The 12,411-nt window shown below is 32.9% G+C and overlaps 1 protein-coding gene across 2 annotated transcripts in view; it reads right to left on the bottom strand.

Annotated features, from left to right (window-relative positions):
• Nucleotides 1-154: 154 nt before the first annotated feature.
• LOC113511284 (centrosomal protein of 104 kDa) overlaps nt 155-12,411 on the bottom strand; it is a 32,098-nt gene continuing 19,841 nt past the window's right edge. Inside the window, exons 19-20 of one of the 2 annotated variants that reach the window (XM_031912124.2) lie at nt 11,626-11,721; nt 155-10,736 (exon numbers count right to left, since the gene is read on the bottom strand). In XM_031912124.2, coding sequence (XP_031767984.2) covers nt 10,609-10,736; nt 11,626-11,721 — 224 coding nt within the window. In that variant the 3' untranslated portion in view covers nt 155-10,608. The remainder of the gene's footprint in view (nt 10,737-11,625; nt 11,722-12,411) is intronic. The other variant, XM_026894903.3, reaches the window with a different exon arrangement.

Below are 12,411 nucleotides of genomic sequence, written 5' to 3' on the forward strand. Positions count from 1 at the left end.
GGAGTGTCAACCTCAAATGCATTGCAGAGTCGGTGGATGCAGGTGGCTCAAAACCGTTCCTTATGGCTGTTTATGGGGGAAGCCTATGTTCAGCAGTGGACAGACAATGGCTGAGATGATGGTGATCATATATACACAAAATAAAATACATAAATGTTTAGAAACCCTTTATTTACCACAATTTCATCACTTCCCTAATCATTCGCAATACTCCAGCGATAACAACCTTCATTTCATTTATTATCAGTTGCCAAAGTGCTATATCAACAAAACAGTGCTGTTACATATTGTTCATTAAATTCATGAATAGTTTTAAAAATCCCGGTCTCAATTTAATCGAAAATCGATCTTCCGAACCGCGTTCATGATTTTTTGGATCAAGTTTTTAAAATTCGATATAATATGACAGATCGTAGACGATCTTTCCCATTCTGCATATGAATTATTCCCTGTGGTTGTCCTACTTTTTTCTTTTCTTTTTTTTCGACATAACACATTTTTTAAAAGATCGAATCGATTTTTGTAATGTCAATTTTCTCATAGATCGATCGAAAACTATTCGATTCGATTCAAAAGATCGATATTGTAATCCAAGATCGGAAATTCTAAATATCTTCGTTTTAAGAGCAAGTCCATTTTAAAATGAAATTGTTCTTAAAATATACTTTTAATATCGCCTTTAACTATTTTAATAATAATGTGAACACCACAAAATAATGTCAAAACGCTTAATAAATAAAAACAACACAAAGTCAACAATTTTAAACCATAACAATATTAAACCATAGAGTAATTATGAGCATAAGAGAAAGCGCGACAAAAAATATCGCGCGAAACCAATAACTGTTAAGTACATATATATAATGTATTTAACATTACAAATTAGTCCTCAGTGAGCAAGGACAGGCGATTTAACATAATGTACAGTGCACACACAAAATGTCTATAATATCAAACCATTATTAAGCAATATTACGAGTAATAATAGGTAATTTTACATATTTTAAAATGAGACATTCCTTTGAAAAATTTTTACTTTATAAATGAATGCACCGATGCATTTTCAACATTTCGCAATCCCATAAATTCCATTTAACATTGGTATTTATTTTTCAGTATATGTATATTAAGGGCCCATCCATATTGTATTAAGGGCATGATGCTTACTGACAGAAAAGAACGGCAAATAAATTTTTCATTATTTATTTTTATATTATATTAGTATTTAGTGTGAAGATATTTCACGTTATGGACTAGAGTTTCTCAAGTTATGGCTCCACGTACCCTTAGGTTTTCTATACCACAGGAAACCCCTTAAAAACTGACTCGATAGAACAGATATGGTTATTTGTTAAAAGAAAAAGTACAAGAGAGCAATAGATAAATGGTATTTCCATTATTAAGTTAATCTAATGTAATGGATGTACTCGCTTTTTAGTGTAAATGCTATTGATCCTCGGGGCAATTTTATTCAATTGATACGTATATTTCATGTTTAACTTAACCAGGTGTGACAACCCACTCTCACATAAGCCATTAAGTAATTTTTGTCACCCACCTGCTACAATTAACTGGTACCCCTTGGGTACGCATAACCTATTCTGAGAAACCCTGTTATAGATCATTCCATTGCTATACAATATCGCGCCATACGGTGCCTTCCTGTCAATGTAAACCAGCCCTAAGGTAGTTTATTGCACGAAGATATTACTAGAAACAATTTATTTACTTTCTAACTACTTATTAACATATACAGAGAAGTCATATCTTGAAGACAGATTGACAAATTACATTTTATACTTATATTAAAATAAATGCTTCATATTTCGATACTGATTGCGCATGAGTCAACTTTTAGCTCGTACAAGTGAATGCTTTACAGCATCGCGACATTTTTAGCATTTCTCCCGTATATAAGTAGCAAACGAATCTGTCGGTAGAAACGTTATCATTACCGAGTTTGAGATAGAATGAGATAGCGATGTCTGGTCTGTTATTCTTTCTTTTTTAAACGTTAATCGAAACTTAACGATAGATTTGTTTGCTTCTTGTCTAGAGTGGTTGGTTACTTAATATAAGGTGAATCGAAATCACATACCAGACTTTGGCTTAAAAGCTTTTGCAAAAATTGATTTAACAAAATAAAATATTATCATTTTCTTATATTCAGTCCAATTAGTTACAATAATACTTTAATTTTTTTTATTCGAATTGGTATATTACTTAAATATGAGTATTGAAACGTTTTAATCGTGCAAAAATGGGGCAAATTTTAATATAGTTAAAAAATACAGTGACTTAGTAGAAATCGTGTTACATTGAACAAGTAAGCATGTTATCATGAATTTGAGAATTATTTATAGATGTAAACGAAATATTAAAAATAATTAATATCTAAAGTATATAATATTCCAAAAAGCATCAGTCAAATGGATTTGTCAATTATAAAAATTCGTAAATAGTTAAAAAAAATTATACTGAAGTTATGGTACAAATTAAAATTTGTCCGATATCCCTGTAGATTGTAGTTTGCATTATTTATATATAATACATTACTAGTTAATTCTAGATCCTAGAATTCAAAAGGTCCAGATTATAGAAATATTATATTTTTTCCGTAGTTTCGTCCGTTGTCTCTGATTAACTCGACTAATACATTTACCATAAATGTTATATACGTATTTATATGTATGCACATACAGGGCAAAATCAAAATCGTTCGAGATAAGTATGTAAATGTAAGAATGTATTCATTCTATAGAACATATTAGGACAGAAAATTCGTGAAAAATTTAAAAACTGCAAAAAATTTTGAGTCTCCCATACTAACTTAACGACTGAAGGCGCCGTGGTCACATGAAGGCGCCGTGTTCACATGAAGGCGCCGTGTTCACATGAAGGCGCCGTGTTCACATGAAGGCGCCGTGTTCATATGAAGGCGCCGTGTTCACATGAAGGCGCCGTGTTCATATGAAGGCGCCCTGTTCACATGAAGGCGCCGTGTTCACATGAAGGCGCCGTGATCATTTGAAGGCGCCGTTTTTTTTTTTATTTTTTTTTTTACAACACAGGGGGCAAACGAGCATGCGGCTCACCTGATGGTAAGTGACTACCGCCGCCCAAAGACAAAGACGCCATGTTCACATGAAGGCGCCGTGGTCACATGAAGGTGCCGTGTTCACATGAAGGCGCCGTGTTCATATATACTCACGTTTCCTTAAAATGTTTAGTTTCGCCGGTAGAACACTACCTTCAATAGATACTAACGATTTTGATTTCAGCCTGTACAAATGTAATCTAGGCTTGCATTATACAATTCATTCATAGGTTAGACATACATTATTACACAAAAGTATAGAGTTGTAAAGTATGTATGGCGTTTGCTGTAGCAATATTTTTGTACTTTGGGTATGAATAGTGTTTATTTGATTTATAAATAGGTCTGTATATAATTATGTGATGAGTATAAGTGATGGAACGGATATAAATGGACAGACAGTGCAAAGGAGAAGTGCCTATTATGATACTTAAAATTTAGCTTTACATTAAGTTTGGCGACATCCATGTGTATATATATCTAAATGTCAGTATTTATATACAGTTTTTTTTTGTTATGGGATGATAATGGAATGGTAACCCCATCTACGCTATCGGTGCTAGCGGGGTACTAGTGACTGATGATAGGTGAGAATGGAAACAAGTCAATTGGCCCATCGTGGCCGATTCCACAAGATTTAACCACGATGGTTTCTAAGGAGAACCGCGTGGAGGACGACCTGACAGGGTAAAATAATCCTATTCTGCTAGTAGTGGGGCCAGCTGTCCCTATTACTAACAATACCTTCTTCTTTCTGTATGTACAGTTGACAAAATGCAGCCGAAATTATAATGTAATATATGTATACATTAGATTAAAACAAAATTGTACTCAGACAGATTTATCCCTTAAAGGGATTTCTTTCAGTAATCTTGAGAACCCGATAAGGGAAAGTATCTTTAGGGTTTGTATATAAAGCATAACAATTATAGTGCAAAAATAATATGATAATTAATTAAATAATTAATTTTATACCTAACATGTATCATTATCATCGAAATGATGGTAAAGTAAAATGTGATTATTTTGTATGATTGTATGTATAATGATTGTATGATGTTTGTATGATATTTTTTATGGATGTAGCCAAACAAGTTATCACCTTATAACTATTTTACTCGCTATACCAACAACAAAAGTGCCACGCTTATATACCTCAGTTCAACGTAATATCTCGACCCAATATCACAGTGGGTGATGTGGTATTTAAATCGAAGCTAAGCTACGTTACAAGCTAATTAATCTAAGCTATAATTAACTCGTGTATTGTTTAGATGAACAACTAACATTGAGGAAATTCTACATTAGTTTTTTTTATATGATGATGACAGACAGATATTTAGAATGGCAAAATAAGCTGACGGCCTGCCTGATGGGAAGTGGTAAACATAAATACGCGGTGTAAACGAAAGCATTCTTTTGATAAATTTTATCATTTATCGATCCATTTTCTGTCGAATGTTTTATTCTAACAGTGAAACTATTTAGACACAACAAAAAAATTGAATTAAATTTTTTAAATTTTATTCAAAGCGACAATTCTGAAGTGTGACTGGGCAGGACATGTGACTCGCATGCCAAAGAACTAGTAGGCCAAAATATGGACATCTTGGCTTAATAAAAAACAAGAAAAGAAGTCGCGGAAGACCGCGTATGCAATGGAGAGAAGATCTCGACAGGTTCCATAATGTCAGATACAGTTTGGCTAGCGATCGTGCAAGATGGTAGCAGTTGAAAGAGGCCTTTGCCCAGCAGTGGGACACCATAGGCTATGACTGATTGATTATTCAATTGGACAATTTTTTTTTTGGATCGATAAACGTTAAAAATTCACTAATAAGTATGCAATTTTTATCGATTTCACCTATATCTATATATAAACTGTAACGATATTATATGAACAAAAAATTTAAATATATTATTCATATATACTAAAGAATTAGTATCTGAACAGTATAACGTCATTATGTAAAGCAAGTTTTTTTTATTAAAAGACGATTATACTAACTACTATAATATTTGCTAAAATTATCTGTAATAGTAAATACCTAAAGGTAGCAATAGTTGTAGGTAGTATAAGAAAATGTAATAAATATGTTCATATAACTGTAATTATCATTTATATACGATTCACATATTCTTAGTAAAAATACGCGATTTTTTATACTACATCCTCAGTCTAAAGACATTTTTGTTTCTTACTCTGTATTTATAGCTTTATAATTATACGCTAAATTATGTTAATCTATACTTATATGTATACATGTATAAATGTATTGAAAGGGCATAAAAATTAAAAGGAAAATAAAACCTAATAACAACCGAATGACTACAATGATAGAATACATTTTTTAATATCATAAAAGCTAAACTGATTACTATGAGCCTGATAATATTTTAATCGAATTGAAATTGTTTGTAAGAACTGTTGTTTAATGTTTAAGATTTTGTATCAGGAGAAAAACCGACCGTTATAAAGCTAGTTATTTATATTTAAAAACTAAACTACTAAACTGATTTTGTTTTAATTTCTATGAGGCTAAGCTAAAAGTCATTTTAGATAAAAAAAAAGAATTTTCCAAATCAGCTAATGAATGACGAAGTTATGAGGTAACAAATATAAAAAATATGACTTTTTTTTATACAACTGAGGTGGTACTAAATAGATAACATAGTTTTTTTTTAAGTCAATTTAAAATATAAATTTGAGATGAACATTTCTTATTAAAAATTAAATAAAATATATACAGTAGATAGTCAAATGCATGACCTGTTCTATAGCTGTCTCTTGTGATGTATGAAGACATTAAATCACAACATCAAGTAATTTAACTGCTACATAAAGGTATCACCTTTTTTTTTTTTTAGCGACCGATTTGACTAAAAGCCTAAATCTTGGGTAATATAACGACCCCAATATTTATATAAATGGGATAAGGTTAGGTAGATTACATCACCTTTTAAACCCGATCCTAGCATGCACATAAATATGTATATTTCTAATTATAGTATTTTTTTTTTAATTAGGGAGGCAAACGAACAGACGGTCCACTTAATGAAAAGCAGCTACCCTCGCCCGTGAACACTTACAACACGAGAGTTGCTTGTACGTTGCCGGCCTTCTAAATGTTTGTAGGCACGTTTTTCGAAATGCCACATATTATATTGTAAGGGAAAACTGAAGACGGGAACTCACAATTTAGATGTACGAGATAGAAATGAATGAAATACGCGAACAGTGGTAGTACGCCATAAAGAAATTAGGATGAGTTCCAGTTCTATGGCGAGAGGTACGATGGCAAAAAGGTGACAATGGTATCAGGTCACATAATTCCGTGGAACAATTCCCATTGTACAGCCGATAGAAAATGGATAAAGAAGTAACGTCCCGCCTCAAATTCAGATAATCCATACCTCTCGTTAGCATGAAAACTTGTACCGCTGGATGCTAAAATCAAGTGACTATGAAGTGACAGAAAAATATTTCTCGTACTTGAATGTTATTACACTTTTCAGGAGTATAAATTAATACCTATGTTTTCAAATCATATGTGAAAAAAAAAATTGCACCTGTTGGGAAAGTCTTGGTCACCCCATTGTCAAGTTTTTGATACCATCGAATATTTTTTTTTATACAACTTAGAATGGCAAACAAGCTAACGGCGCACCTGATGGAAAATGGTAACCGTTGCCTATAAACATGAGCAGTACCATGGACATAACAGAGTATACTGTTTCGCCCATGATACCCCCCATGCGTTGTCATTCCTAAGGACTCAGGTGTTATTCCTCTGTACCCTGTAAATTCACGCCATATCCCACCCTTCAAACCGAAACACAGCCATGCAAACACAACTGCTTCACGGTTGAAACACGAAATATACTATGATATGATGACACATATTGTTAGAGTGTCATATAAACTCGATGGAAAGAGAAGAATTCATGCGCCATTTTCAACTAAATAAATTAAATATTGATCTTATTCAATTTATATTAGCTGAACCCAAATCAGAAATTTTTGAACATCTCTGTAAATTATTGATATCCATTAATTTCTTTCTTTCTGTGAGTAGATCAAAGTACATAAAATCTTTTCTGAAAAACCAGTTCAAGGTACGATAGGATAGCTAAAAGAGGTAAAAACCTTAATAAATAAAAAAACATAGTCATCGATGTCTCTTTTCATAGATAAAAAAAAACTATATGGAGTACCAGCAAATGAATCTATATGATATCTAGTACTAAGTACTAATCCATTTGACAAGCTTTTTGAAATATCTATTCTGTGATATAAAAAAAAAAAATATTTTAAATCTAAAGGTACACTACTTATGATAAATAACAGATTGTAGCCAACTCTGACTTCCTGGTATATTTTTTTTATAATCATAATGATTTTAATCACAAAAAAGAACAGTCTGACTAATTAAATTAGCTCTTAGATGAGATATGGGTGAAAGTATCTCCCTCTTATATGAGATTTTTTGAATCTTGATGTATTTTGTTTCATTTGCGTAATGCAGTTAAATGCGAGGAGAATAGAAAGTTAATGTAAGGTTTTTGGTTCTTTGATTCCTCTTGTAAATATAAGATTTAGAAAGCCCCCCCTTCCCCTCCCCCAACCCTTTATTATAATCTCATATAATTAGTGAATTCCCCTTAAGAGAAATCTGAACAAGCAAGAACGCATTTAGAGCGATTAAGTGACATATGGTACATCGTTGGATCACTTAGATCCTCTTGTGAAAGAAAATTAATGAGATTTGCTTATTCTATAAAAACAAAACACAACAAGAATAAGCTAAGAAAACACTTACTTAAATATCGAATTAAAAACTAATATTTAACATATTCATATTAGTGTAACGTTGACACAAGTAAAAGCAAATAATGAGCATCGACTAAGACGGACTCCATTGTTTGGACGGTAGTAATGGACTAGAAGCTGTGCTTTAGTTCTCTTATCGAATATCTTAAAGAAATTGACTGAAGAAATTACACTGTCATCGCCCAGTGAATCTTACCATGCCTTTATTGATATTACAATAATACATAAAAATGGTTATGACTGTATCCCAAACGGAATAGAGTAATTTTTTTTAGTTACAGCACAGGGTTCGATCTAACTAGAGACAGAAGCCGGGCAATTATGCCCAGAGCGGCAGAAAAGGATGATAAGGGCAGAGCAAACATATTTGCTCAAAATGGCAAAATTGCCGTTTGCTAGTCATATTAGAATTCAACGTGATAGGCGATGACTGAAGGCATTTATTTATACGTTAATAAAATTAGATAGAGACATTAAAAAAAATCGAATTATATCTAATACGTATTTAATGAGTTCCTGCCATACAAAGCACTAAATTATTTTCAGTCTAATGCAAACTACATTTATTTTAATTTTTTCCTACATAACTAAATTAACTAAATTATTTTTTTACTATGATTTTAACAATCACCCTGGACACTTCACACAGCACCTCTAGTTTCAAACTAATCAAAGTTTGTAGACTTCAATTAGTTTTAGTTACTTATTAGACAATTAATAGAAATATTTTACACTTTTTTGTTGTAAATACATAAACAATATAGATAGAAAAATATCCGGACCAATACAAACAGACAGGCTCATGAACATAAATATTTGTATTGTGTGGAAATTGAACTTGCAACCATCAAATTTCTCAAGAAAAATCTTTGCTCCAACACTCATCTCATACACAGACGCCTGAGACTGCTGACTTTTCTAGCGGATTGCATAATGGTCTATAACCATGATTGATCAATCTAAATCTCTTCCGGTATATGCAGCCTTCGCTTTTACTTTTTTTTATATTGGACTATTTAAATAAATAATTTAGTTTAATTTAGTTTTGCAGAATTATAGGCATTTAAAATTTACGAATTTTCGTAACCGTTGATGCAATAATTTTACTACATATTATATGTAATGTAAATTTAAAAAAAGGGAAAATTTATTATTACTCACATAATGCGTATAGCAGGACAATGTTAATAAAAGGGGCTTATTACACTGTCATATTTGTAGGATCACATATACAGGGTGAAAAAAAAATAAGTGACCTTATTTGATTATAACAAAACAATACATTTTTTTTATACAAATAAAGAAAGTGTGTAACTAGGTTAAATAAATTGATAGATTAATCTAGATATGATAATGATGCAATGATAGTGTAATAACCCCTAAGGACTATCTACCACTATGTAAATTAACAAAAATTACACTAAAATGGTGTCTATTCAAGCCACTGGTCTCTATTATTTTTTATTCGTGATTCTTCCGTTTGTGAATTTATCCCACGGGAACATGATCATCTAAATTCGTAAATATGAATTATTATATAATGACGAAATTATAAATTCAATGAGGAACCAGTGGCCCATAAACTGCAGTAGGTTGGTATCACAATTTAAAAATCAATACCTATTAAAATTACAATCACTACTCGATACAAATAGGGTTGCCATCTCTAAAATTTGGCAACCAGGACAAGACACGTGAAAACCCCGGATTTTAGAACCCAGAACATATAAACAGGTTTTTTTTTTCTAAATCAACAGCTTAGCGAGTCGGTTCGTCGGTTGATCACCGCGGCGTGCAGGCACAATACGTGTGTCGCGAGCGGCCCAAGATTTTAAATTACGTCCCACCCAAACGCACCCCGGATGCCCTTTAAACTAGAACAAATCCGGGGAATTCCGGACGGATGGCGACCCTATTTACAATGTAAGAAACTAAATATTACACACGCCCCAGTTTTTGGCTACTCATAAAAGTAAAAACTATTAACTATTTAAACGCAATACTTAAATAGAATTGTGTATAACGTAAATACATTAAACAACAACAATAAAATATACTTTAAGATTTGCGCGCGCCTATATTCTGTCAAAATTTATACATTTTTTTGCATAATTTCAAATAACTTTCTAATTATTACTTTGAAGAATTTCTCTCTATCTCTGTCTATCTATATCCAAACGTAACCGGGTATAACCACACCACAAAATACTGTTGAAAAATTCCTTAACCACTTTTCCTAATAAGTAACTATTTTTCTATTCTATGAAAACTATAATCATAGAATTATGAAATTTGACAGAAAATTCGGTTGCAAATCTTATAATACGTTCTATCAACTAAATAACCCAAGTTTTTTAATTTAATTTACCTGTCGTAAAAATCTATCCAAAATTTCGAAGCCAAACGACGATGGTAGTACAACTTGGTTGGTTTCGACACTTAACGAAAAAGAAGTAACTTTCCATCTCGTTTCAATAAACTAATTACGTCTTACATACGAAATTTAGCTCCGAAACTTCAGAATTACATTTCATAGTAAATCCCAAACCTAATCAAGTTCTTTTTAAGAATACCCTTTGTGTTTACAACAAAGAAAACCAATCTACTCGCACAGAACCCAGTTAATCGAGCACACAATACAAAAGAGGTCAGCCAATAAATTGGGACGCGCGGCGGTTACTTAGGTGGTTTGTGGCGATGCGAGTCGCGGGTTGCGAGGACACTGCATCAGGTGTCGCTGCCAAGGTAGGTCGCGTGCCAGCACGTTGGTCAGGCAGTATGGACACTTCCACTCGTCCATGCCCAGAGCTGGTTTCATATTGTGATCGACAATGATTATTTATTTTGGCAGATTTAGGCTTAAACTAAGAACTTAGAAAGCCAAAGCAATCTCCGTTGCAAGGCTTGTGCTTTGAGTCAGAGATTGCTTACTTGAGCTTGGTGTATAGCATCTTAGTCCTCAAGAATGGCATATGGACAGAATAATGAAGATAGCAATTCTGTAGTGATTGAATCTTCATTGATAAACCGAATTGTCAACCCTGAAGAAAGTTTAATTAGCCCATTTTTGAAGATCCCCGTATCGTATTTTCTAGTTTCTCTGGGCATTCTCTTTTGGTAGATAGCTCATTTTTATTCGCAGAAGGAAACTCCTTTGAAACTACACCATATGCCGAGCAATTCTATGATTTATTATTAACTCTTATTTTTATAGGCATGAGCATACAGTAGCGGCTGAAGTCTTGCTGCGAGTCCTAGCCAAGAGAGCTGGTACAAGGAACATACTACTTAGATGTTGACAAATAACGGTTAACCACTCTTATCAAATGTGTAACTTTTATTGTTCAAAGTTTCATAGGTACACGTTATATTTTAATATAATAACTAACAGTTCAACTTACGTGTAATTAGATCGAAAAAACTCGAAGTTTTGGGATCTAAGTCTGACAATCAATCCTGCGCTTTCATGATAATCGCCCATGACTAAGGATCGCGAATTGATCCCGAAATTAGTCGAGCTTCTTGGATCCAATTACACATAAGTTAAACCGGTAGTTATTACATTAAAATATGTAACTATGGTATGACTGTTATTTTGACTTTCACTCTCTAACTGGCCTTACAAAAATACATGCGTAAGACCCAAAGACAGACAAATTGCTCGGAACCCCAAAAGAGAAACTTGCTATGTACTTACGCACGCAGTTGATGTGATAGTCATTCTCATCGATCCGTAGCGCAGCACCACATTTCTGGCACGCCTTCCACGAGCCTTCGCTCATTGAGCATTCTTCTGCAAAAAAATTTATTTTTTTTTAGAATTGATTTGTCACCCATATTTTTATATCTATAATTCTATATAGCGAAAATAGAGTATCTCATCAACGATCTCATTTACGTATTAAGAAAGTGGTAGCTGTTATATAAGGGTGTTAGCGAGTGTTCATTTATTCGATATAGCTGTGCTCGTGTTTATGATTTAAAGGACGTTATCAAGGCGTGTGCACTCAGCAGGTGCGTGCTCGTGCTAGTTACGTAAGGGATAGTGTGAGTAGGTCGCACTTGGCGTACAATAGCGCTCGTGCTCGTCACGCAAAGTATAGTGTGAGTGGGTCGCACTTAACGTACAATAGCGCTCGTGCTCGTCACGCAAAGGATAGTGTCAGTGCATGCATACCTAGTATTTAAATATTTAGATTAAATATTACTTATTTAACGAGCATATAATTTTTTTTTTTGTCACGGACAATTCCAGTTAGTTTTTGATCATAAAAGAAAATGTGTTTTGCCTTTTTGAGGGTAAAGCAGAAAACTGAGTTGTGACCATTTTATGTTATTGTGGCACACACATGAAAAGAAAAAATAAAATTACTTCCTTCATGTATTTTTTTTTTAATATATTTTTTTCTTTCTTTTTATGCGTGTCTATCTGCGTCTGTTTTATTTTATTTGCTGTAAATGATGCAAATAAATTTATAGTGGA

Source organism: Galleria mellonella, unplaced genomic scaffold, assembly GCF_026898425.1.
Source record: "Galleria mellonella isolate WM207_F2 unplaced genomic scaffold, CSIRO_AGI_GalMel_v1 utg133, whole genome shotgun sequence".
NCBI classification, from domain to species: domain Eukaryota; kingdom Metazoa; phylum Arthropoda; class Insecta; order Lepidoptera; family Pyralidae; genus Galleria; species Galleria mellonella.